The sequence below is a fragment of the Clupea harengus genome, chromosome 19, assembly GCF_900700415.2.
Source record: "Clupea harengus chromosome 19, Ch_v2.0.2, whole genome shotgun sequence".
Classification (NCBI taxonomy): Eukaryota; Metazoa; Chordata; class Actinopteri; order Clupeiformes; family Clupeidae; genus Clupea; species Clupea harengus.
This window is the reverse complement of record NC_045170.1, coordinates 8,942,561-8,970,506: the sequence shown is the minus strand read 5'-3', so window position 1 is coordinate 8,970,506 and position 27,946 is coordinate 8,942,561. Positions and strand designations below refer to the sequence as shown.

The 27,946-nt window shown below is 42.1% G+C and overlaps 2 protein-coding genes across 3 annotated transcripts; one reads left to right on the top strand and one right to left on the bottom strand.

Moving 5' to 3' along the window:
• The first annotated feature begins 11 nt into the window (after positions 1 to 11).
• On the top strand, positions 12 to 5,966 carry LOC105904912 (IgGFc-binding protein-like). The gene is made up of 8 exons (XM_031586673.2): positions 12 to 242; positions 789 to 1,028; positions 1,194 to 1,368; positions 1,670 to 2,139; positions 2,668 to 3,235; positions 3,463 to 3,725; positions 3,920 to 4,264; positions 4,452 to 5,966. The coding sequence occupies exons 1-8, from the start codon at positions 12 to 14 to the stop codon at positions 5,079 to 5,081; spliced, it is 2,922 nt and encodes a 973-aa protein (XP_031442533.1). The 3' UTR covers positions 5,082 to 5,966.
• Positions 5,967 to 21,526: 15,560 nt separating this feature from the next.
• Positions 21,527 to 27,763, bottom strand: dus3l (dihydrouridine synthase 3-like (S. cerevisiae)). 2 transcript variants are annotated; one of them, XM_012832930.3, is made up of 15 exons: positions 27,620 to 27,763; positions 27,132 to 27,213; positions 26,592 to 26,850; positions 25,953 to 26,405; positions 25,784 to 25,858; positions 25,621 to 25,662; positions 25,268 to 25,420; positions 24,846 to 24,962; positions 24,281 to 24,346; positions 23,638 to 23,748; positions 23,412 to 23,508; positions 23,126 to 23,201; positions 22,445 to 22,633; positions 22,117 to 22,245; positions 21,527 to 21,966 (listed from the first exon to the last, which is right to left on the bottom strand). In XM_012832930.3, the coding sequence occupies exons 2-15, from the start codon at positions 27,206 to 27,208 to the stop codon at positions 21,894 to 21,896; spliced, it is 1,917 nt and encodes a 638-aa protein (XP_012688384.2). In that variant the 5' UTR covers positions 27,209 to 27,213; positions 27,620 to 27,763; the 3' UTR covers positions 21,527 to 21,893. The 2 variants fall into 2 exon arrangements, with proteins under 2 accessions (XP_012688384.2, XP_012688386.2); XM_012832932.3 differs by having other exon boundaries at positions 25,784 to 25,855.
• Positions 27,764 to 27,946: the final 183 nt, after the last annotated feature.

Below are 27,946 nucleotides of genomic sequence, written 5' to 3'. Positions count from 1 at the left end.
CCTGCTGGGCTATGGGGGACCCCCACTATCGCACCTTTGATAACTATTACTACAGCTTCATGGGCAACTGCTCATACATCCTGGCCAAGAACTGCATTGGTGATCAAACCCACCCGCTCTTCGAAGTGTCTGTGAAAAATGAGAAAAGTGCCAAATCACTCCTCACCGCAGTTGGTCAGATCACCATTAAAGTTTTTGACCAAGTTATTGAAATGGTCCGCAACGAGATCAGCATGGTCAGGGTGAGTTAATGCCGAATCAGACGATTTTCACTGCAAAAATTGAAATCTTAGTAAGATGAAATATCTTATATCAAGGCGGTATATGCTTGTTTTTTGTCTGACAAGACATTTCTTCTTACCGGGCCTTTTTTATGTTAGAGCATTTCAGTTGCTTCAAGCGTTTCACTCCTTAATTATCTTAAAAAGGTATAATAACTTGTTACTGAGATTGTATTACTGGTTCTAGCAAGTTAATGCTTTAAACTAGTTTGATCACCACTAACAAGTACAAAACTGCTTTGTAAAGTCAGAATCAAGACAAATGTACTTGTTTTTAGTCTGGCCACACTAGTTTAAGATATTTTTGGGTCCTTTTAAAACAAATCCTGGTAAGTCAAATTTTCCTGTTCTCTCGGCAATAACTATTTTAAGTAATATATCCCCCATTTTATATATATTTTTTCTTGTTTTTTAAAGCTGAATTTTTGCAGTGGTCATACTGATTCTTACCTTGGAAGGCATCTAACAATGCTAGCAGATACCTGAAATCCTCCGTTTAACTTCCAGGTCAACTATGAGGTGTGGAGCCTTCCCGTGACCTTGAAACGTCCCCAAGGTCAACTGAATCTGGTGCAGAGTGGTCTGTCAGTGATCCTCTGGACAGACTTTGGGCTGACTGTGCAGTATGACTGGGAGGAGTACGTCAAAATCACCGTGCCCAGCAGTTTCATGGGAAAAGTCTGCGGCATGTGCGGTAACTTTGACGGACAAAAAGACAACGATCTCATCAAACAAGGTGGCTTGAAGGCAGAGAGTATAGGGGAAATGGGAAATAGCTGGATTGTGCCAGACCAGAAAGGTGCACAATACTGCCAAGATGAGTGCACTGGTGACTGCAGGGGCTGCAGTTTTATGAAAGGTCTAGCAGGAGATGTGTTCTGTGGGGTCATGACCCCAATTCTAAATCTTCAGTTCAAGAACTGCCATGCTGTTATCGAACCACACGTCTTCTTTGACATGTGCAAGTTTGACTACTGTCGAGGTGGTGAGATGAAGGACTACATCTGCGACATGTTGCAAGTCTACACAGATGCCTGCCAAAGAGCTGGGGTTGAGGTCCATGACTGGAGACGCATTGCTCGCTGTCGTAAGTAGCGATAAGCAATTCAAAATGAATGTTGATTGTCACAAAATCAGGGTTGTCAGTTATTTAAAGTTGCATTCGCCAGTCTGAAAGTTCATGTCTTCTTGAAATGCACTTGAGATTGGACTAATTCAACTGATAGTTCAAAATACCCTATACTGTGTCCACCTCGCAGCTGATCCCAGATGTCCAGAGCACAGCCACTTTGAGTACTGTGGGGAAGCCTGTCCAGCAACTTGTGAGGATCCATCTGCCCCCTCCACATGCAAAACCCCTTGTGTGCAAACCTGCGCTTGTGATGAAGGCTACTTCCGTAGTGGCGACAAATGCATACGCAAGGAGGAGTGTGGCTGCCAGTATAACGGGCGCTATGTCCAACCTGGAGAGGCCTTCTGGGCTGACGATCAGTGCACTCAAAAATTAATCTGCAACGTGGGGGGCCAACTGGACAAAGAAGAGACGAACTGCCCCTTGGGCCAGGGGTGCACAGTGGTTAGTGGTATCCGGGACTGCTATCCAGTGCATTACGGCACTTGTCTGGTCTCTGGTGACCCTCACTACCTCACCTTTGATGGGGAGGCCTTTGACTTCCAAGGCACCTGTGTGTATGAACTGGCTGGGGTCTGCTCGAAGAAGGCAGGCTTAGAGCCGTTTGATGTCATTGTGCAGAATGACGGCCGTAATAAGCAAAAGGGTTCGAGTACAAAGCTGTTGGAAGTCAAAGTGTACGGCAACACTATTGTGATCAGTGAGGACAGACCTGGTGTGGTCATGGTGAGTTCTGTGTGTAATATTCCACATACTAGGATAGATCTTTCCATTTTATTGAAATTATTTGTATTCTTTATTCCTTTATTCCCAACTCATCAGAGAGGTACTTCCCTTCCTAACTTGCACTTCTAGTTGTACTTAACTTGCACTTACAGCAGTTACATTCCTGCACTTTTTTTCTTATGTAAAATAGTATTTATTGTTACACTAGGTCTCTATTGACTCTCGTAGCTTGACTGTTCTCTCCCTTGTACGTCGCTTTGGACAAAAGCGTCTGCTAAATGACTAAATGTAAATGTAAAGGCACTATAGGCATCATTGCCTCAGCTTAAAATAATGCTGTGGGTTGGCAACAGTGGGATTGAAAGAGTTCCATATATGTTGAAAATTCCTTCTCATCGACATAAGAGTTCCTTTGCTATAAAACTTCATAAGCTGTCATTTAGTTAAAAAAAGGTGGTTAATGCCACTCATCAGTTTGCCAATTAATGTTTATTTAATATTAATTAAATAATTCTGTTCACTCCATAGGTTAACGGAGAACTAAACAACCTGCCTGTAAACCTGAATTCAAACAAGGTGCAGATCTACAGGAGTGGTTTCTTTGCTGTGATTGAGACAGACTTTAGGCTGAAGGTGTCCTACGACTGGAATTCTGCGGTGACGGTGACAGTGCCCAACACCTACCAGGGTGACATGTGCGGACTGTGTGGAAACTTCAACGGCAACGTCACTGACGACATGTTGCTGAAGAACGGTCTGGTGGCGAAGACGGTAGAGGAACTGGGTCAAAGCTGGCGTGTGGCTGAAATTCCCGGTTGTGTGAACGGCTGCACAGGCCCCTGCCCCAACTGTGACCTCACCCAGAAGATTCAGTACGAGACAAACGCCTACTGCGGCCTGTTGAACGACCCTTCCGGTCCCTTCCGTGACTGCATCGCCGGCATTAACCCGAGCACATTCTACCAAGGCTGCCTTTATGATGTTTGTCTTCACCAGGGCAAAGGGAGCATGCAATGCAAGACACTCGCTGCTTACACAGCAGCCTGCCAGGCCAAAGGACTCACTGTCTACCCCTGGCGTACAGCGACCCTCTGCAGTAAGAGCGTAGTTACTTAACATCTCTGTTGCCTTGCTCTCTTGTTTTCCATTCAAATTGTTTAGCTTGCTACAGGGTTAGCCTTGTCTCCTCAAGACATCAAGCCATGTCAGAAAACAATATACTTGAGCTGGGTACGCCATATCGGTTCTGAAGAAAGGTTTCACGATGAAGCCACTTCATGCACCTCATAGATGTAATGCGTTTTAAATCTTTCTCGCCACCAGATGCCCAGTGCCCGTCCAACAGCCATTACGAGGTTTGTGATAAGGGTTGCGGTACTACCTGCCAGAGCACGACCACAGCCGGCACCTGTAAAGGGCCGTGCCAGGAGGGGTGCGCCTGCAACCGTGGCTTCCTCCTCAGTGGTGACCAGTGCGTTCCCGTAGAGCAGTGTGGCTGCCAGTACAAAGGCAGGTATTACAAAGCCGGCAAGACTTTCTACCCTGATGGCCTGTGTGCAGAGGAGTGTGTCTGCAGTGGAACGGGGGTAGGAGCCTGCAATGTGACACACATTAAACATGACAAAAAAATATATAATATATAATACCATGGTTGTAAGTAATGTGAAACCAATTTTTACCTTGCAGTCTAATTTTAGTGAACAATGGTTTTCACGTATATATTAGTGGATCCACTGCATTGGCTTGGTAGATGATTATCTTTCCTCTCGTGGGATTCCAGGTGTCATGCAAGAAGTTTTCCTGTGGTCCATCAGAAAAGTGTGATGTGAAGAGTGGTGTCAGGTCCTGCCAAGCCATTGGACAGGGTGTCTGCTCAATCTCAGGTGACCCACATTATAACACCTTCGACAACCAGACTTACAATTTCATGGGAACCTGCACCTACGTAGCCGCTGAGGGCTGCCATCTTGACGGTACCCACCTCACCCCCTTTTCTGTTGTGGTGGAGAATGAGAAATGGTACGACATGTCAGATGACCCAAAAGTGTCTGTGGCAAAGCTGGTGGCTGTGACTGTTTATGGGAACACCATAATCATGCGCAGAAATCAAATTGGATTGGTCATGGTACGTGAACACTGGCTTTACTGTGAACATGTATTTCTATTTCACATCTTGAGCATTCATCTTGGCTACTTACACAGTTGTCACACAAAATATTGGGGCAGCCGTTTGTATCCCTTCATAAATTAGAGTTAATGCCAGTGCTCTGATGATTCAAATTTGTATCTTTGTTTCTTTGTGACCTCCCCAGGTGAATGGCGTGATGATGAATGTCCCTTTGAACCTCAATGATGAACAAATAGTTGTTAAGCAGGTCGGCAGCAATTATGTCATCTCAACCGACTTTGGGTTGAAAGTGACCTATGACTTGGTGTACCATGTCACTGTTACTGTTCCTGGTAACTATCGTGACAAGACGTGCGGGCTGTGTGGCAATTTCAATGGCAACAAGGACGATGAGTTCCAGCTTCCTGATGGCAAAATGACCAAAGATGTGACCACTTTCGGGGCATCGTGGAAAGTTGGTGTGCCTGGTGTGGTTTGTGAGGATGGCTGCGTTGGTGACAGCTGTCCCAAATGTCCAGCAAGCGAGATGAAAGAGATTGACTCTGACTGTTCCATCCTCACCGACCCGAAGGGACCCTTCGCAGTATGTCACGCTGTTATCGACCCTGCGTCCTACTTCCGAGACTGCGTCTATGATGTTTGTGTAGCTGGCGCCAAGGGACATACACAGATGCTCTGCCACAGCATTAATGCCTACGTCATTGACTGCCAAGACATTGGTACCAAAGTCTTGAATTGGAGGTCACAAAGCCTCTGTCGTAAGTATGCATTGCTTCTTTTTGCCTGCCGATCGCTCTTAAGCCTTTACAATTAAGTGCAGAAGTGTATTATCTAAATGCTAAGATTTGACACTGTACTGTCATACATCATTAATGAGGAACATTACCTATACTAATATCACCAAACATAACCTTTCTGTGTCTCTCCTTGTCTCCATTGATATCCTTAGCCATGGCCTGTCCAGCAAACAGCCATTATGAGGACTGTGCTCTGCCCTGTCAGACCCCATGTCCTGGTCTTACTAGCATCAACTGTGCTGACACCTGTGCTGAAGGCTGTGCCTGTAACAGTGGCTACCTCTTCAATGGAACAGGCTGCGTGCAGCAGGAAGAGTGCAGCTGCTACCACGACGGAAAGACCCTCAAGGTAAGTGCAGTCTCTGAGGGCACTGTGGTGCAAGCAGCAGCCCCGACCATGTACGGCTTCGAATCCGACCCGCGTTTCCCGACCCTTCTCCCCACCTCCTTCTCCAGCTCATTTCCTGTCAAAAACCTTCACTATCACTATCTGATTTAAGGCAAAAAGCCCAAAAATAAATCTTAAAAAAAAAAGGTAAGTGCAGACTCATTTCACAGACGTCCCATGTTGCAGCAGGCAATCACAAAACCCTTTGGTTGAATCCTACAGCATATGGGTATGATGGTGTGACGAAAAAATCAGACTGTGCTCGCTTCTCTCCTCAGATCGGGGAGACAGTAGTGACCGAGGACTGTGAGAGCAAATACACTTGTCTGAAATCAGGAGTGGTCGTGGCTGAGCACATGTCTTGTAACATCGACGAGACTTGCGGAGTTCAGAACGGCGTTCGCAGATGCTATCCCAAACAGTGCACAGTGGGAACCAATGGGGTTTTCAGCACCTTTAATGGCAGAACGGGTCAAGTCACCACTGGTGGACCGTACGATCTGGTTCAAATGTGTGATGACAGCCAAACAGATGACTGGTTCCGTGTCGGGATGGACGTGCAGGCGTGTGGGAAGAGCGGTCACATGACTGCTGTGGGTATCTATGCCTTCTTTGATGGTGCATCCATCATGGTCAACAGCAAGTTCGAAACCTTGGTGAGTCTGTCAAATAAGACTGTTCCACTGCTAAATTTTTGAATTTAAGTTATGCTGTTGGCTATTTACTATGAGTTTAAAAAGTATTATTTAAATGAAAATCAAATAATGATCAGGCATAAAGAGCTGGAGATAACAAATGTTTATCATGTCTAGGAACAAACCTTAAGTATAAACCATTCCGTTGTCACTCAGTCATCCACAACCTTACATAATAAACTTCTCAAAACATCTTTTGGCAGGTTAACGGAAAGAAGGCGACCCTACCAATCCAGATGAAAAATGGCGTTTCAATTCAAGTGTCAAACGACGTGCTGGTCATCGAAAAGAAGTCCGCCATTGTTGTGTCTTACAGTCAGTCACAGGTGATCACAGTGACAATCAGTGACAGTGTTGCGGAGAAAGTGTGCGGAGCATGTGGGAAACTCACCGCAGACCAGACTCTTTCCACCTCCAGTGCATCCTCCATCCAAAACTATCTAAATGGGTATAGATCCCCAATCTTTAATTTCTGGTAAGTAAAGTTATGATGTCCATAACTAATGTAGTGTACAAGAAACCAACTGCAGCATTTTTCCACGTACTGTTATGAACCAGATATTTGATGGTTAACTAGATCTCACTGAAGTGGCATTGCAGACCAAATTAAAATTATTTCATGAAATGTTGGGTTACTCTTTACCTTTTACATCACAATTGATGGACTTTCACAGTAAATCACAGAATCAAAATCGTAATCTCATTCCAGATTGTTTCCTCCACTACTCTAATACATAACACACACATAACACAACAAATCAGAGCACATGGTTAATGTTTCTTTTCTGCTTTTTTTTTTTTTTTCTCTTTTTGTAGTAACTGATGAGACCACTGAGAAAAAGTGAATTCGTCATCTGAAGGGGACCCCGTGAAACAAGATTTTCTGAACAGTTATTTTGATTTATTTCAAATAATGGAAATTCCAAAAATGTTGAACTGATATTTCCTGTTAGCATTTGTGATGGTCACATTTGTAAAATATCCCACAATCAGATAATGCCTCCCAAACACACTGCTCCGAATCAAAATCAATAAATGTGTTTTGCCAAATCAATCACACATGGCATCATTTTTATTTGGGATTAGGCTACTGTTCGAAAATACTACATACGCTGCAATTTAGTTTGTGCTCAATATATATTGTTTAAAAAGCATGTACTCTCTACCCTTACTCTTTTCTTGCAATGATATGTATTTTATAACAAATAAAACATTACATCTTCATCGCCATCAGCGTCCTGGTGGAAATCTTGGTCACAAATCATGTGAATGTCCAATTAAGAAAAGCTGTATCTGATGGCATTCAAACTGGGTTGATGTCTGTGTTTATTTATTTTCTATTTATATATAATATTATTATAATTATTATAATATTTATATTATATATGTAATCAGTACCACTGTACATTTATGGAGACCCAGACACTGACGTCATGAAAAATTGTACAAGAACAGGTACGCCAATAAAACCTTATTCTAAAAAAACCATTTTTTTTCTTCAGGTAACTGAGCATTTCACCTAAAAAGTTCAGGTGTCTGGGCTCAGGGTCAAATGTCTTTTCTCCCACAATACCTTGATGCCTGGCCATTCTGAGTGGCAATAATCAATTAATCAAACTTTTTGTAAAATCAGCTTTTTTAGCTGAGCATTGGATCAATGAGAGAGAGTGGACATGCAAAGGTATTCATTTGCAAAACATGAGGCTACCGGTGATTGTATGAGTAGTTACACTGACGATATGGGATACCCCCAGACCATGGATGCGAGTTTGGTTTGAAAAGTGCTGGGGACATGGATGGGAGTTTGCATAGGTCCTCCTGCCGGTCACTCGCCTGTTGCACTCTGCCTCTCTTACAATGAAAGTAGCCTGAATACAAATGCAGAAAAAAATCATAGGTTAGGCCTACTGTGATTTTGTAGTGCTTTAAAACTGAAATGTTAAAATATGCTAAAAACAACTGGGATGTCTCTCTGTCAGTAACTGGCCAGCAGATACACATTGTGTGTTGGGGTACAGTGATCTTTAAAGCAAAAGGGAGGTAGACACCCTCCTGGTGGTTAAATGGGGAAATGTTTTTTTTTAGTTATACACAGGAAAATAGTTTAAATTTCTTGTGCTATTGGTTGGGGACAGCCATACCTCTCACTGTCACATGCAGGTACTCATACCCAACAACCGGCTGGTGACAGCCGCAGCTCTTGCCGCATGCGTTCGACACGATTTCACATATGGAGCCTCTGAGGTGAGAGGATGCCTGTACATGTGTAATTAAGCTATTTATTGCAAGTCAGTAGAACTAGTATATTTAAGTATGTTTTGGAAAACTTATATCTGCTAAATGTTAAAGTTTGCCTTAATTTTTGCTTAAATAAATGCACCCTTTTTGGGTAGTATTGGACACTTTCTACTTGTTACTGCCTCTGCCGCTCAACACCCTACTTTACATTTGTTACATGTGTTAGCTCAGGTTAATTCCCGACCCCAAGTAGTCTGCGAGTCTGGCTACAGTCTTGCTTTTTCAACAGCCTCAGACAACTTCTCCACAATTTGTGAACAAGTCACATTTGCTCCGTTGCAACATGGAATGTGATAACAGTACAGGGAAAGACCCTTTCCCCTACATGAGAACAAGCAGTGTAGTCAATTCCCAAACCACAAACAAAAAAACAAATGATGTCTTGTCTGGCAATGACGGGCTACTATAACAGTGAATACCACATTGTGTTGAGGTCTAAGGCAAGTTAGTAGCTACGATGCATGGTAAAGACCTTACAGTATTTTAGAAAGTCAGCTGGACTGACCAGGCCCATGAATCTTTTGAACAGCTTACATGACTCCTCCAATCTGCACCCACCACGGGGCTACCAGACATGACTGAGTCATTTGCCCGGACTGTCGATGGACAGTGGTTTTAGGACTTCTGTTCTTCTGCAGGACCAGTTGCTTATTTTCCCTCTAAATTGGATGCAGTGGCACAAGGGCTGCCTCCCTGCCTGAGAGTGGTGGCTGCAGGGGAAGAGGCTGTTATGGCCCAGTAGCTCCCCCTGCAGTAGCTATGCTCTTACTACAACAACACATCTCATTTGTCAGCTGCCAAGTGGCAGCAGGGCCGGCCCTAGCACATTTGGCGCCCTAGGCAAGCTTCACTCCTGGCGCCCGGGAAATTGGAAATTTTGGTTATCCAAGGGGATTTCAAATTATGCTCAAAAAGTTTGTGGAAAATGTCCCATATGTGCCAAACATAACACAGCAAGAGGGCAGCAAACACCCCAGAGCAGCTTCACAGTAATCCTTTAACCCCCAAAGCAGCTCCACAATAACCCTTTAACCATCGGCAGATGGACTTACTGAACTAAATATGCGCAAGGAAAATAAATACTGTGTGGACAACAGTTATAGTAAATCAACAATTATTATGAGTCATTATTTCCTCTACTCGGCATCCCACAAGTTAATATACAAGTGATGTAGATTCTTTAGGTCTTAACATCATAAGTAGTGCAGTCAGAGATACTGGCATAGTTTAACTCAAACAGCTCTGATGTTGCTCTGACCAACATGTGTAGAAGTTAATTTAAGTTAAATACTACTTAAGGTGTACTAGAAACTATACCTTTACATTACATATTTGTTTCGACTCAAGTGCAATTGAGGTGATCCAACAGTAGAAATATATTTATAGAATTTCACACTGGCCTTATGTGTTAAAGAACATAAAACATGACTAAAATGCATATTCTAAAATCTTTGTTAAATTAAAATTGTAAAACAGCAGAAGACAAGAAAATCTGTATATCAATGTAAAGATGAAAATGCATCACAAACGGGGATGTATAAAACACAGTTGTCCAATACATCACCAAGACTAAATTAACTGAGAGAGCACTGTACATCAGAATCAGAATCAGAATCAGAATCAGAACTGGTGGCCAAATATGTTGGTACAAACAAGGCATATGGCTCTGGTCATTGGTTTTTCTCAACGAACAAGCAACAAAAAAAATAGCATCAAATATACAGTGGGGAAAATAAGTATTTGAACCCCTGCCGATTTCGCGAGTTTGGCCACTTGCAAAGAAATGTGTGATCTATAATTGTAATAGTAGGTGTATTTTAACAGTGAGAAATAGAATATCAACAAACAAATCCAGAAAACTGCATTTTATAACATTTATGACTTTATTTGTATTTGATGCAGAAAATAAGTATTTGAACCCCCAAGCAAACAGCAAGAATTATGGCTCCCAATGACCAGTTATGTGCCCAAGAAGCACACAGATTAGTCCTCATTAGGCCTAACAAGGTACACCTGATCTCAACTGGTGACGTGTATAAAAGAAACCTGTCCAAAGAATCATACTTCACACCACCATGGGCAAGACCAAAGAGTTGACCAAGGACGTCAGAGATAAGATTGTAGACCTGCACAAGGCTGGAATGGGTTACAAAACCATCGGCAAGCAGCTTGGTGAAAAGCAGACAACTGTTGGTGTGATTATTCGTAAATGGAAGCAACACCAAACAACTGTCAATCGCTCTAGGTCTGGGGCTCCATGCAAGATATCACCTTGTGCGGTATCGGTGATCATCCGAAAGGTGCAGAATAACCCCAGAACTACTCAGGGGGAGCTTGTGAATGATCTCAAGGCAGCTGGGACCAGAGTCACCAAGAAAACCATTGGCAACACACTACGCCGTAATGGTTTGAAGTACTGCAGCACTCGCAAGGTCCCCCTGCTCAAGGAAGCACATGTACAGGGCCGTCTGAAGTTTTCCAATGAACACTTGAATGATTCTAAGGAAGATTGGGAGACAGGATGTGGTCAGATGAGACCAAAATCAAGCTCTTTGGCATCAACTCGACTTGCCGAGTTTGGAGGGGGAAGAATGCTGAATATGACCCCAAGAACACCATGCCCACCGTCAAGCATGGAGGTGGAAACATTATGCTTTGGGGCTGTTTCTCTGCCAAGGGTACAGGACGACTCCACTGCATCGAGGGGACTATGGATGGGGCCATGTAACGTGGAATATTGGGCTTGAACCTCATTCCCTCATTGCTTCCCATTGAAAACGCAACCTTAAGGATTTGGAGAGGATCTGCAAAGAGGAGTGGACCAAAATCCCTCCTGAGATATGTGTAAACCTGGTGACCAACTACAAGAAAAGTCTGACGTCTGTGCTTGCCAACAAGGGTTATTCCACCAAGTACTAAGTCATGTTTTGCTAGGGGTTCAAATACTTATTTTCTGCATCAAATGCAAATTAAGTCATAAATGTTATAAAATGCAGTTTCTGGATTTTTTTGTTGATATTCTGTTTCTCACTGTTAAAATACACCTACTATTAAAATTATAGGTCACACATTTCTTTGCAAGTGGCCAAACTTGCGAAATCGGCAGGGGTTCAAATACTTATTTTCCCCACTGTATGTACTGTATATATGTACATAAAATGTAATTGCATTGGGCATCCAGTCAGTACGTTTGTTTAATACTTGTGGTTTACTCATTTTATTATTTATTTCAATATCATTGCTCTTCTTAATTGTAGATTACTTTACCTACTTCTAGCCATCAACTGTTCTTCTCGGCAGGTGTGTCTGAGAGCGTAGAAGAAGACGTGGCAAGTGTGTCCGAGAGCGTAGAAGAAGACGTGGCAGGTGTGTCCGAGAGCGTAGAAGAAGACGTGGCAGGTGTGTCTGAGAGCGTAGAAGAAGACGTGGCAGGTGTGTCTGAGAGCGTAGAAGAAGACGTGGCAAGTGTGTCCGAGAGCGTAGAAGAAGACGTGGCAGGTGTGTCTGAGAGCGTAGAAGAAGACGTGGCAGGTGTGTCTGAAAGCGTAGAAGAAGACGTGGCAAGTCTTTTTCAGTTAGTGCTCTACCTGTTCAGTGTCCTAGCAATTCCAAGTGAGACCCTTTGCTCAATGTTTCTTTAAAGATGTAATTTTATCAAAGTTTGCAATTTGCATAACCACAACTTAATACAGTTTTCACACAACACACATTTTCTAATCCCTTTTGCCATTTTAATGTTAATAAACAGGATGTCTACCTTCTCAGGTGTGTCTCAGGTGCGTCATGTGGAGGTGGGGGGTAATAATTACGCTACAATCCCTGAGTTTCTCATTTGCCCCTAGCATAGCTCATAGTGTTGCGGAACAAGCCGTTTTCACTGCAGAGTTCGGTATCTGCTGGCCAGTAATTGACAGAGAGACATCCCAGTTGTTTTTAGCATATTTTAACATTTCAATTTTAAAGCACTACAAAACCACAGTAGGCCTGACCTGACATGAAAGCAAAAATACATTCGAGGCAGAGTATGAACAAATCCTGTTGCACAGTCCATCTGCTTAATATTCACATCACTTTCTTGCCCCATCTGAAAACTATGTGAGTACACACACACACACAAATACAGACAAACATGCGCCCACACCAGATATAGAAAGATTAACACATTTTTTTCTACAGATTTTTAAAACTCCATTCTCAAAGGTGCCCTCCTTGTCGCCTCCATTAACACTATTACATAGTCATTTGCAGTAATACTAGCTGATAACACATCAGGACATGATATCAAGTTTGGAACGGTAATGCACATTCATTACCTTCATTACAAAGATAGGCAAATCATTTTTTAGATATCCATTGAATGAGATTGTGACATTGGCAGTCTTTCAAGGTAGAATAGGTAAAACATCTTGTTGCGTGCAAATACAATGACAATAAAGGCTTTCAATTTCAACTGGGTTCTCTGAGTTTACAGACACTACTGCGTGTTTAACACAGCAGTTTCCATAACATAAAAACAAGACCTTCCCTTAATCCAACTGTAATTATGAGTAAGTAATAAGTAAAAAATAAAATGACAAAGCTGATTGTTTGGTTGTCAACTTATAAAGTCAATTTTATACATTTACATACAGTATCTCTGAGCTAACATTGTTCAGCTCATTAGCCTAGTTAACAGGAACAAGCCTTTTAAGATTGCGGTGAACGAACCTAGCAGTCATCCAACCCGGCCTCTGACCCAGAGGCAATAACCTTGCAACCTGGCCACAACATTAAAGAGCCAAAGAGTGGCTTTGGCAGTCACAGCACAAACAGTAACATTACTCCGTCACAAGGATTAACATATTTTTACCATTTATAAATGTTCTGTAAAAGGAGCTTGCCATAAGTGACTTATTAATGTGAAGTTACTGCTGCAAATAAGTATTAGTTTAAGGAGTCAGCCATCAATGTAAATGTATGAAGAAGTGCTGGAAGAACATGGCCGCTATCGTCTCAGACAATGCTAGTTAATTGTCCACAGGTGAAATCAAATAGAAGTGGCAGAGAGTTAACCTTTTCCCACTTTTATTTCTTTCTACACTGAAAAAAATGGCAAAAGTAAAACTCTAATATGTGGGGTGAAATTTCTGTCTGAAAAGCAGTATTACAGCAACATTATGTCCATACATTATTGTTGTGGAATTCATGAAGTGAGACATACATTAGTTAAGACATACAAAGCAACGCAGTATCCATCTCATCTCTATGGCTACAGAAGATAGAAGTTTTTCTTCTACGGATGTCTGAAAAAATAAAGGTAGACGGATGTTTTTGTTTACTCACCTGGCTGGCAGCTCCAAATTCACATGCTACTCTGCTGTACCATGAAGATCGTGTGCAAACTCCATTCAGAACTTTGAAACGTGTGGACTGAATCATTTAATTTGTAGATTTCTAAAAAAAGAATGTAATATTGTCATTATTATTTTTAAATATATATTCATACACTAATACCATTGTAAACTTGTGTGACTTCCCTAAAGTTTTTTTACCGTTTAATGGGACATTGTTGAAGAACTACATAAAACATGTTAAAAACATAAAATTAGTCAAATTAAATTATCTTTACTGATCCCACAGTTTTCTCACTTTGGGTTGAATATATTGCTATAATGTAAGCAATTGTAGTCCACTCAAAACCTTACTTGCACAACCTAACAAGTTAATACTAACGTCAGAACATGGAAAAATAGTCCGACACAAATACATCATTTGAAAAGTTATGTAACAATTTTATATTTGATCTGATCATATGTTAAAATGTAACATGGTTATATAATGCAAAATAACATAATGAAAGTAAAAAAAACTACATTGTACTATGAAGAAAAGTTAATGACTCAACATCACGCAATAATCATATTTATTACTGCTATTGAAAGCAGCTATTGTTTTAACCAATGAATTCACTATTCATCAATGCACTGGACCCAAATCTAAATGAGCAGTATCGTTATGTAGGTGTGTTGTCAACGTTTTGTTCTTTTCTTCTTTTGTGTACATTCTGATGCCATGTCAGTTTAGAGATGCAAACAAAAGTACCTGACTGATTGGGGTTGATTAATCACCAAATAGTTGCCCCTTTTCACAATCCCATTGTTAGTTCCTTTGCCCTTAAAGTACATGTGGATTTGCAGGTGCCAACTATGTGACGATAAGAATGTGTTGACTTGCTGCTGATTGGCTGATGACTCTGTGCCAAATGCAATTTAAGGCCGGATCACCTGTAGAGATTTTGCGCCAGTTGACAGGTTCAGGTAAGACCACCTTTGTGATACCTGAATCTACTCATACAGCTTACAGATGGTGTTACAGCCATTCAACAGTTCAGACTTCTTTAGATTGTGATTGACTCAATCTGAAATTTGTTTTGTTGATGTTAAATGATTTATTCTAATTCATATCTATTAAATAGGCTTATTTCGTGAAGACACCATGTGCTGTAGTGTAAGAGCTCTTTACTCACGGCTCTGCTTATTTTTTCAGACATCCGGAGAAAAAACTTCTATCTTCTGTAGCCATGGAGATGAGAGGGATACTGCCTTGTTTTGCCATCCTGCTTCTTGCTGGTATGTCTTAACTAATATCACTTCATGAATTCCACAACAGTAATTTATGGACATAATGTCTCTGTAATACTGCTCTTAAGACAGAAATTTCGGCTTGTTTCTGTCCCTTCTGAGCTCCAAGTTGATTGGCTAGGATTGTTCATGGATTGGTCTGAGCCACCATGTGTGTTTCCAGTTTACAGCGCCAGGACTGTGGATGAACACCGGAGTGTTTCTGAGTGCAAACACTGAGCTAGAGACAGCTAGAGGACTATGAGGAGCAATTCGCTGAATGTGACGAAAAGTGTAATGAATTAGAATTGCAGACTGCACCTTTAATTAACCTAACTTGTCAATATCTGACCATACATTGGGACGAACAATGCATTGAACAAAATCTCAGTTAAATCAAATCAAATCAAAAGAATGTTAACCTTTATTCTCCTTTTAAACCGTCTCCAGAATGTCCTTTATTTTCCCAGTAGATGCCCAAAGCTTTACTTAAGATTCACATCTGATATAGGCTTCGGGCACAACACAATGGCAGTAGGTTTTGCAATATCAAGTCACAACTCACGTCTAGGAAGTTGTGTACTTTCTGTGAGTCACTAACTGCATGATTAGGATGGGATAAAATGAATAGCTGATAACACAATCAGTAGCTAATGGTTGGACAGATAGGCCAGCTACTGTATCTTTATATACAGATTATTGGGAGAGGAATAATAGCCTTGACCCACACCTAATGGGAGTGGCAAACACATGATAATGATTTTAGAAATCACAGAAAGTAGTTGCCAAGGTATAATACCAATGAGATATAAACATGTTGGTGATGGCAATCAAGGGTGACACTAATAAAAACACATGTTCCAGGCCATGTCTCTGCAGGACTAGCAGTTGCTCCCACAGACACAGGAGTGTGCTGGGCCATGGGGGACCCCCACTACCGCACATTCGATGGCTATAACTACAACTTCATGGGCAGCTGCTCGTACGTCCTGGCCAAGAACATGCGTGTGGATGTCACCCACCCAGCTTTTGAGGTCATTGCGAAGAACACCAAAAGTGCAGACTCACTACTCACATCCGTCGGTGAGGTGACCATTAATGTCTTTGACCAAGTCATTAAAATAGTCCGCAAGGATATCAGCATGGTTTGGGTGAGTTGACACTTTACGTGACAATCGTTAAAACTTTAGCTGGAAAAGAGTAATGTGAGTACTAAAGACGATAATTTGTGTCATTTCCAGGTCAATAATCAAGTATGGAGCCTGCCTGTCACCCTTAAATCTTCACAAGGAGAGATCTATCTGCGCCAGAGTGGTCTGTCTATGATCTTCTGGACGGGCTTTGGGCTGACAGTGCAGTATGACTGGAAAGAGTATGTGAAAGTGTCTGTGCCCAGCAGTTTTATGGGAAGAGTACGTGGTCTGTGTGGAGACTTTGATGGAAACAAAGACAACGATCTCCTCAACCAAGACGGCTCTGCGGCAGAAAGCGTTGAGGCGCTGGGAAAGAGCTGGAGGGTGCCCAACCAGGAGGGTGAACAGTCCTGCAAAGACGAGTGCACAGGCGATTGTGGGGGATGTAGCTGGATCAAGAGAATGAAAGCTGATGTGTCCTGTGGGGTCATGACCCCAATTCTAAATCTTCAGTTCAGGGACTGCCATTCTCTTATTGAACCACACGTCTTCTTTGACATGTGCAAGTTTGACTACTGTCAAGGTGGTGGTAAGATGAAGGACTACACCTGCGACATGTTGCAAGTCTACACAGATGCCTGCCAAAGAGCTGGGGTTAATGTCCATGACTGGAGAAGGATTGCTCACTGTCGTAAGTAGCCATAAGATAGCTAAAGATGAAGACTGACACAAACAATGATTCTCACACCATCAGTTTTGTCAGTTCATCATATAGCTGAAAATGTAAATCACTACAGTACATGAAAGGCACTTGACATAGCAGGACCTCAGCTAATGTTTAAAAACATACCCTACTGTTTCTTCCCTGCAGCTGAACCTGAATGTCCAGAGCACAGCCACTTTGAGTACTGTGGGAATGCCTGCCCAGCAACTTGTGAGGATCCATCTGCCCACTCCACATGCGAAACCCCTTGTGTGCAAACCTGCACTTGTGATGAAGGCTACTTCCGTAGCGGCAACAAATGCATACGCAAGGAGGAGTGTGGCTGCCAGTATAACGGGCGCTATATCCAACCTGGACAGACCATCTGGGGTGACGATCAGTGCACGGAAAAAATAACTTGCACCTCAGGCCAAATTAAAACAGAGAAGACCTCCTGTGGTCCTGATAAGAAGTGTGGGGTGAAGAATGGCATTAGATCCTGCCAAACCCTTAGTCCTGCTGTTTGCACTATCTCAGGTGACCCACACTACAGGACCTTCGACAACCAAACATACGACTTCATGGGAACCTGCACCTACGTAGCCGCTGAGGGCTGCCATCTTGACGGTACCCACCTCACCCCCTTTTCTGTTGTGGTGGAGAATGAGAAATGGTACGACATGTCAGATGACCCAAAGGTGTCTGTGGCCAAGCTGGTGGCTGTGACTGTTTATGGTAACACCATTATCCTGCGCAGGAATCAGGTTGGACTGGCCATGGTGAGTACACCTAGCTCATTATCCTTATTTACTTGTAAGGGCAAGGACCCCCAGGACGCTGCGCTCGTCTAATGAGCGTCGTTAAGCACTGCTGTCTGTGCAAGTACGTAATCTAGACTATTCTCATTTGTAGTTCCACGTTGGTGGAACGAGCTGCCTAGCACTACCAGAGCAGGGGCGTCCCTCTCTACCTTTAAGAAGCTCTTGAAGACCCAACTCTTCAGAGAGCACCTCCTTTCCTAACTTGCACTTCCTCTCCTCTTCCTTTCTCTACCTCTACTTATCTTTCCTCTAATGCTATCTCCTCTAACTAGTACTTAACTCGCACTTACAGTAGTTACATTCCTGCACTTGTTTTTTTATCTCTTATGTAAAGTAGTATTTATTGTTACACTAGGTCTATATTGCTCGTAGCTTGATTGTTCTCTCCTTTGTACATCGCTTTGGATAAAAACGTCTGCTAAATGACTAAATGTAAATCACTTCAGCTTGTTCAACAAGAGGCCAGCAACACTAATGTCCACTATTCTAAAGTCACTAACCTGGTTCATGCAGCCAGATACACAATGAAAACAAAACAAAATAATTTCTGATCCCCTCATCTGAGTTTAGAAAAAAAAATACATGGTAGCACCAGCTTTGTGTGGAAAATACCACACTCCTTCCAGACACTTTTTCTTTAAAGTGATGCATTTGGCAGATCAATTCTGTTTCTAAAAGCAAGTATTCTAATTTCCTTCACAGTTGAATGGAGCCATTCTGAACCTGCCTTTGAGTCTCAACGATGGACAGGTTGTAGTCCAGCAAATTGGTACCAATGATGTCATCACAACAGACTTTGGGTTGAAAGTGACCTATGACCTGGTGTACCACGTCTCTGTCACAGTTCCTGGTAGTTACGCAAGCAAGACCTGCGGGCTCTGTGGCAGCTTCAACGGCAAAGACTTCAACGGCAAAAAGGATGATGAGTTCCAGCTTCCTGATGGCAAAATGACCAAAGATGTGACCACTTTTGGGGCATCATGGAAAGTTGGTGTGCCTGGTGTTGTTTGTGAGGATGGTTGCGTTGGCGACAGCTGTCCCAAATGTCCATCAAGTGAGATGAAAGAGATTGAATCTGACTGTTCCATCATCACCGACACCAAGGGACCCTTCGCAGCATGCCACGCTGTTATCGACCCTGCGTCCTACTTCCGAGACTGCGTCTATGATGTTTGTGTAGCTGGCCTGCCAAATGGCATCCAGATGCTCTGCCACAGCATTAATGCCTACGTCATCGACTGCCAAGATGTTGGAGTTAAGGTGTTGAACTGGAGGACACCCAACCTATGTCGTATGTATTACCCAATCATTCTCATTTAGTATTGCAAACGCTACGCCCTCTCTCCGTTCAATTTAACACACTGACATCAAGTAGTTGTCTATCTTCCTAGTCTTAGGGTGGACCAAGTTAAATCCAAATATCTCTTATTCTGTCTCTTCCTTCCTCTCCATACTGTCACCTTTAGCCATGACCTGCCCAACAAACAGCCATTACAGCATCTGTGCTTCGCCCTGTAAGACCCCGTGTCCCGGGCTTACCAGCGCTACCTGTGCTGACGTCTGCGCTGAAGGATGCGCCTGCAACACCGGCTCCTACTTCAATGGAACAGGCTGCGTGCCACAGGACGAGTGCAGCTGCTATATCAAGGGCAAGACCCTCAAGGTATGAGGCGATTAATTAGCACTCCATCAGCGACCTATGTTGCTTAAAAAAAAAAGCTTTTTTGGCAAAATTTGGAATATATTTATGCATAAGGATGACTGAAAACTTGAATTGTCTAATATTGGCTTTCTTTTCCTAGATTGGACAGACAGTTGTGTCAGAGGACTGTACCACCGTGTACATGTGTTCAAAGTCGGGGGTGGGCAAAACACTTTCCATGTCTTGTAACGCTGATGAGACCTGCGGAGTTAAGAACGGCATTCGTGGATGCTATCAGAAACAGTGCATCTTGGGAAGTGATGGGGCGTTCAGCACCTTTGATGGCAGAGTAGGAGACGTGAAAGAGAGCGGGGTATATGACCTGGTGAAGATCTGCGATGACAGCCAAGAAAAGGGGTGGTTCCGGATCATGATGGATCTGCAGACCTGTGGGAAGACCGGTCACGTGGCTGCTGTGGGCATCATTGCCTTTTTTGATGAAGTATCCATCATTGTGAACAGCAAGTTCCAGACCTGGGTGAGTTTATTGGAAAACCCATGACAGCTTGAGTTGTTCTGAAAAATTGTGCTGCACTGTACTCTAAAGAATTGTATGAAAATAGGATTTAAATCAATTGTAATAGAAAATGCATTGGTGACTATATATATATATACTATATATAGTGTGTGTATATATATATATACTACATAAAGTTACTATAAGTGATGTAGTAGTAGTTCCCATTGAAAACTCTGGGTTCTCCGCCTCTATGAAATGCACCATGTTCATGTCACACTAGAGGTCAGGCAGGGATGCCTATGTTTCACTGTATTTGTTGTGGTGTGGACATACTCCACAGGGATTATTTAAGGTTTTAGAGACTTTGTGAACGGGACTTATTGAAAATCATACTGAAAGGGGTTGCATCAACCACTGTGCATTGCTCACTGATTTGCTAGCCAATAATCTAGTAGCCTAGCATACAGTACAAGTCAAAAGTTTGGACACACCTTCTCATTTTTTTGAGAAGATTTTTCTTTGATTTTAGTATTTTCTACATGGTAGATACAACTTTTTTTGTTTAGTACATCATTCCATATGTGTTCTTTTGTAGTTTAAATGTCTTCAGTATAAATCTACAATGTGGAAAATAATAAAAGTAAAGAAAACACTTAAAATTAATAAAAAAAAAAAATGTAAGTTGTGTCCAAACTTTTGACTGGTACTGTATAATCACACGCTTGAACACTCCTTACCTTTTAGTGATCCTCAAGAGTGGAGTCTATTAGCCCACAGACTGATCCCACCTTTATGGTTTTAACAGATTAATGGAAAGGAGGCAACGCTGCCCATGAAGATGGCAAACGGTCTTTCAATTCAAGTGTCAAACGACCAGCTCGTCATGGAGACGTCCACCATCGTTGTGTCTTACAATCACTTGCAGCAGCTTACAGTGACAGTCAGTGACAGTGTTGCAGACAAAGTGTGTGGAGCATGTGGGAAAATCACAGCAGCTGAGAAGCTTCTTGTTTCCTTGAAAAGCAACACTGTTGAGTGGACACCATTACACTTAACAACCTGGTGAGTTATAATGTAGATCACTGTCAAGTTTAAAAAGGATTGGTGGAATTTTTTTCCATTAAATAATGATTTTTAATGTCCATTAGTTAGTGGAATGCATTATGCGTTCAGTCATACAATAAGACTTCTTTGGGGCAAAAGATTTTTGTATGTCTACAGTATTTTGATTCAGGAAACGGTTATTGTCTTGGTTGGTACAGCTGCTTGGCAATAACTCGGAGTAGGCGGTTGTGTGCTAAAGTCTTGACGCATGTTATTTTTCTTCTCATGTTTCTAGCCCACAATGAAGAAGCCCTGAAACGAGGCTCGATGATGAGGACCATGAGGAAGCCACATAACCCCATCTCTGAGTCCAAAACATCCCAATACTCATTAAGGAAACTTACGCCCCTCAGGACACCATATTTACACTACATAGCATTCAGACCCCAGTGTAAATATGCAACCTCTCTCTAAAGTTTTGATTTTATCTCTTATAGATCTGAGTCATCTTTCTATAGAAAATGCTGAAGTGTCATCTTTATGGTCTTGTCTCTGACCAATTGCTGCAGTTCACTGACACACAGACTAATGAAATGATGGCGGCAAGAACTCTCTCAAATCGGAGTATGGTCAAATTTATTATCAAACAAATAAAGCAGTATATTGACAAGTAACAGTGTCCTGAAGTAATTATTATTACCTGAGCAAAATAAGCGGAGTGCAATACTAAATGAAACAGCCTTTTTGGGGAGGAAAAAATTTAAAAAGGCTCTGCTAATGTTGTTCTTGTTGAGCAGCTGTATCAATACACGTCTCCACTAGCCGATCTTTACCATCATAATACGACACTTTCTGCTAAGAGAGGTAATTTGTAATGGAAGTATATGTAGATTTAATCAACGGCCACACAAATCATAGTTAAAATACCTGTTTTTAAAACAAACTACATGACACACCTTTCCCTACCACTGTGGTAGTGCAGGCATTTACTTGTAAGCATTGGCTTTGTGTTTGGGAAGGAAACTGAAGTTCTTCGGGACAGGCCCCAGCAACAACTCACTGGAAAACGAGAAAGAAAATAAGAAAATCAATGTTTTTTTACTCAAGAAAGGTAAAGTAGCGTAAGCTGGTACCCCAACAATGAATACAAATGTGCATTATTTGAAACATAAATAGCAAGGCATGTGTTAATACACTCTTCTCACCCACCTGATTTTCACCCAGTCTTCCACATAGTGACTGGCCATGAGAGACTCCAAGTAGTCTCTGCCCATATAGAACGGTGGTCGTTCGTTAATCTTTTGAGGCACTCTTTCCAACAATCCCACAGGGATGTATCTGTGATTGAAAGAAAATAGTGATGTCCAGAGATCAGAGGGACATCGATTTTTCACCACCTTCTCAAAATACCATGAATTTAAATGTACTTCAGCCTAGTAACACAGTGTAAACACATCTATCTGGTACCTTTTCATTTTCATTGGTTAACACACTGTATTTTTCTCCACACACACACACACACACACACACACCCTACCTGCACAAGAATGACAGCCATTCCAGCAGAAAAGTTCTGGTCTTCTCCAGGCCCTGTGTATCACTTCCCCAGTGCTCCATGCCGAAGTGTGTGAAATCCCGCAGGACGTCCAAGCGCTCACTGGAGGTGATGTCCCAGTGCCTCTTCTCCTTGATCTCCGTGAAGATCCAGGGTTTTATCAGAGCACCTCTGCGGGACGGGCAGAGAAGGTAGTACTATGAGCACTATGGGTTTTAAGTCATTCCCTTCAAACATTTATATTTAGCCATTTAGCAGACACTTTTGTCCAAAGCGACGTACAAGGGAGAGAACGGTCAAGCTATGAGCAATAGAGACCTAGTGTAACAATAAATACTATTTTACATAAGAAATAGAAAAATGAAATAGAAAAAAAGTGCAGGAATGTAACTGCTGTAAGTGCAGTTTAAGTACTAGTCGAAGTGCAAGTTAGGAAGGGAGGTGCTCTCTGAGGAAGGGAGGTGCTCTTTGATTTATGTTAGAAAGGCCAGTGGCCGTAGAAGATTGTCCTGCACACATGCGCAGAGATCTGTTTCGCGGGACACCTCTCGTGAGTTGATCAGTTAGCGGAAAAATCACCTGTTGAGTCAGCACGGTAACTAGTTGGCTTGTTCGTTTATTATCTTAGTGGTGGATGTTGGACTGCATTGTGAAAGCAATTACCTTGCCACCATTAGCCCGGAAACTCCAGTTTCTCTAGCCTTCATTGCATCTTCCCAGGACAGAATATCTCCATTACCTTTGATAGGAGAAAGACAGTGTCTACTGGAATTTCTTGGAAATACAAACAACCGTCATGGTTCCATCGGTCATTACCAGTCATTGGTTAAATGTTAAATGGATACATTTCTTAATAAAACATTCTTAACAATTGTTTTATACATGCAAACAGCTAATGACACATTTGAACTGATTCTACCAATAATAGTTGGAAGAGATCCCTGCTTACCGAAGAGTGGAATGGGACTAGCCAACTTTGAGCAAGTGTCAATATAATCCCAGTCTGCTGATTTGGTGTAACGCTGTTCCCGGGATCTACCATGTAACTGAACGGGAAAAAAGATATCGGTAACATTAAAGCAATTATTTGAATACCGTAATCCACCAGGCAGTAGCCTTTATATTACCGAAGGATTCAAGAAGGATACAAATAATAAATGATTTAGCTCAAATACCGTTATTAGTGATGCACCCCACTTTTTCAGCTCAGGGATCAGCTTGTGTGCGATGTTGGTCTTTTCTTGGACGCCCGTGCGAATCTTGACTGTTAATGGGACATCAAGAACCTGTGAAAGTATCAGTTAGGGGTTAGGGTCCGGCACCTATTGTTAGGGTGGTAGTTTCAATACTGACTAGTACTTAACTGGCACTTACAGTAGTTACATTCCTGTACTTTTTTTAATTTCTTATGTAAAATAGTATTTATTATTATTACACTAGGTCTCTATTGCTCGTAGCTTGATTGTTCTCTCCTTTGTACGTTGCTTTGGATAAAAATGTCTACTAAATTACTAAATGTACATGTAAATGTACTGAATCTTGCTGATGAATATAGTACATCAGTATGAAATCCTGATTTTTGTACCAGAGTGAATTTGTTTTAGAACTGTAAATAAATTCATCAGATCATTCCATAAGAGAATTCCAAATACCCCACTCGACATTACTGCAAGTCCAACTAGACACAGTTCACTGTTGATGAAGATCCAATCAATGAATGTTTAATAATTCCTCAGGAACTTTTTTGTAGCTCGGTCAACAGTGTACTGATACGTGGGCCAATGCAAAGTGAACCGAGCGTATAAAAAAAAAACTCACCGAGTTCATTCCCCTGACAATCTGTTCAAATTTGTTGGTCCTCATCATCAGACCACAGCCTCCACCCTGTGAGAAGGAAACAGCAGAATTACAACTCATTCTACTGACCATAAGGCACGGACAGAAATCCTTGGCCCCCCTGGCAGTCCTTCACCTTGGACTGCTCCACCTTTTAATCTGCATTGGCAATCTACACTGTGTTAGGAAAGTTGTTGGCAAGCTAGCCAACATAGCTATCACAATAACATTACAAAGAAGCCGTGTTATAACAAGCTTGCTAACATCGCTAACGAGATGTCTCGCTAGCGGCTAAACTTAGCGAAAGCTGTTGAAATTTGCTTACTTTGTTTATGACAAACTAGCAAGTCAACCACTTTCCCAACACAGTCAAACATCAAGCAAGTGCAACACAAGACAAAGCAAGACAGCAAATAAGTTACTGAATAGTCCAGCAGAAAGTAGCCCCCTACATGCGGCTCTAGAAACTACATAGTGTTACTTTAAAGTAGTTCCCATAAGCAACACCACAGCAATATCGAGTGATTTGACAGCAGTGGCACAATACCTTTTTGAACACAAGGTCAATGGGACAACCAGAGTTGATGTCCACAAAGTCCACGTCGATGTTGTCGTTGAGCAGCTCAGCACACCTCGTCATCGTGTCCGGGAAGCAGCCCTCCAGCTGAAAGAACAAGACCCCGTTAAATGTGTGTGTGTCAAGTGTGTGTTTCTGTGCATGTGTAGATGTGTGTGTGTGTGTTTCTGTGCAGATGTCAGAAATCTTCACATACATCGTTATCTCAGACCAGGTACATAGGCAACCCTTTTCAAATCACCAGGGTGAACCATTTTATGAACTCTATAACCAAAGGCTAACTATTAATGATATCATTAACACCAGCAACCAGAAAAGAGAGGAACAGTTATCATAATAGACAGATGGCATGTGCTTAAAGACATAGAGCCTGGACATATGTAGGCTCGAACCTGCACTCCAAAGAGGTCCTCACTCTCGTGCCTCTTCAGGAGGGCCCACTCAGAGGTCTGGCCCTGAAGCAGGTTAGTGCACATGGCCATCTCCCCACACGTGATGTCAGCACCAAACCGCTTGCAGACACGCCGGAAAGGAAGATTCCCACACTGCGGGGAACACAAATTCATAGTCATTTTTACTCAGCTCAGCAGCATATGTGCAAACATGTTGAATTATTTAAATAGCTTTAAAGTATTCATTCTGCAACTTTAAAAATGGGTATAATAATTTAAGTCTGAGTTAACAACAATGACAATTCCTATGCAACAAGGCATGACTTCTATGAAATGCATATAAACAAACTTACTGTTGTTAAGGGAGCTAGGTACAACTTATCACTGAAATCCACCTGTTGGGCAAAAAAAATGATGCAATGTTAATGATAAGCCTTATCTCAGACTTGAAGTAAATAAGCAACCAAAATAGTGGACATGTACAGAAACTCATTCACAAACAATCCACAGACTCACCTGCTTCTTCTCACAAGGACGCAGCTTTACAAGGTCAACATCTGTCAATGCTCCAACTCTCTTGTCGGAAACCTGCTGCCCCAAAAAAACAAAACAAATTAAGCAATTTAGTCTCCCACCAAAGAAGTACTCAGTGTTGATGGTCCTGGTCCCAGTCTCTATGACTCACCTCTGTGTCCTTCACGTTTGCAGTGCTATCCAATTCTGTGGGCTGATTCTGGGCCTCACCAGGGCAGCAACTGTCTGTAGTGTCCTTCTCAGCAGCATCTGTATTCTTGTTATTGCCCTGGGCTTTGCCTTTGCTGATGGTCTTTAGGTACGCCTCAGTTGCGTTGAAAGGCACTTGCCTCTTGCGCAGACGCCACTGCAGGTCTTTGTCCAGATGGTTCTTGACTGGTGTCCTTTCCTTGCTCGCCTTGAACACTTCCTCGTTCACGAGGTTCTTGAAGTCAGGTCCGGTGTGGGCTTTGGCAAACCGACAAGTCACACCATAGTGGCATTTCCCGAAGGTGTCATAGAGGTAGCATTTCTCTCCAATGTCAGCTGGCTTAGAGGCCATATAGTCAGCGATGTTGTGGAAGAATTTGCATTTGTCACCATATACACATTTTGTTTCACGTTCCTGAGTGGATAAGGGAAGTTGGTTATTAATTATTAAAAATAAAATATAGGCTATATATTATTCATTCAAAAACTCATAACATCAATGCACTTCAAATTAAAGCATGGCCAGCATAAAAAACATTTTCTATTAAATGAGACAACAAAAAGCCATACATTACGCAATTTTCTTTTTCAAAGGTTCTACCTGTATGATTGAGGGGCAGAGTCTTCGGTCATCATAGCTTTGAGGTTTCTTGTGAGGCCTAGACTTATTTTGACCGCGAATCCTCTTTTTGTTTTGTTTATCCTCCTCTTGTTGCACCTTATTATCCAGTTTTATCCTCTTCTCCTCTGGCTCTTCAGTCTTTTCCTCTACTGGACCAGTAGCTTCATTTGTGTCCTTTTTGCCCCCTTTCCACCCTGAATCCACAAGCTCATGAAACTTCTCCTTGGATGTGAGGTATCTGCAGAAGTAAGGCACTCTATGAGCTCAATCAGTACATTTACGACAGCCAGCTATCGTGCATCACTGCAATATCAGAATAAATTGACCAGTGCCTAGCCATCTTGACAGCATATCATGTAGCCCATGGGAAGTTCGTAGCCTCTCTTACTGTCCAAGACATTGCATTAACAACATCGGTAGCTCTACCATTTATCTTTGTGAAATAAATTATTGACAGTGACAAAATGTCTGTTCTTAAGATTCAAAATCGTTGATTCTCAAAGCGACGTTTCAACTCACTGTGGTTTTATAGCGGAACATCCTTTTTCAACCCCATTTGAAGAGGTGGTTTGTGAAGTTTCTGTGGTCGTCTCCATCGCCCCTATCAAATCAGCCATGCATAAGTGGAGTTTTAACAATTATTAGGATTAACTCAGGTTTAATGCGGTAATGTCATCAGGATTCAAAAGCTGACACCGGCATTAACGCTAACCCCCATGACATTTGCAATCAGTGATTAGATTAGGTTTGAGGTTAAGTGCGCCAGGCAAAAAATACGTTGTTTTACTCATCCAAGTGAAAAAATAAGAATTTGTTTTTGCTGAGGACAATACTCTGAAGCTGTCTGACTTTATACATTTGAATCATTTGCGTTAGCCAGCTAGCTAGCTAGCTAGCGCTAGCGCCATAACGCTGGCCAGTTGTCTGATAAGAAATGCTAGATCCACTAACATTACACATTGTGCACAACATAATCAAATCGCTCAGTAATAAGATCATTTAGTTACCACTAATGAAGTCACAGAACAGGCTGTGACAATTCCCAGATCCTATATAAAGTCCGAATTTTAGCAAGTCAAACTCAACAGCATGTCACCATGCAAGTGCAACAATTAGCTGTCCGTATTGACTTGTGCGGCTATAGGTTTTGTGGTTCCTAGAGCAGTTCACGTTCCGGTGTATTTTGACTGCTGTGGTAGTCTTTGACGGAACTATTTACATTGGTCACTGCTTCTGATCAACAATTGTCTGCAACCGACGTGGTGTGCAGATTTCCCAAAAAGTAGGCTACATTTGTGTGTCTAGTTTTTTTTTCTGCTACAGGAGGGGAAGCC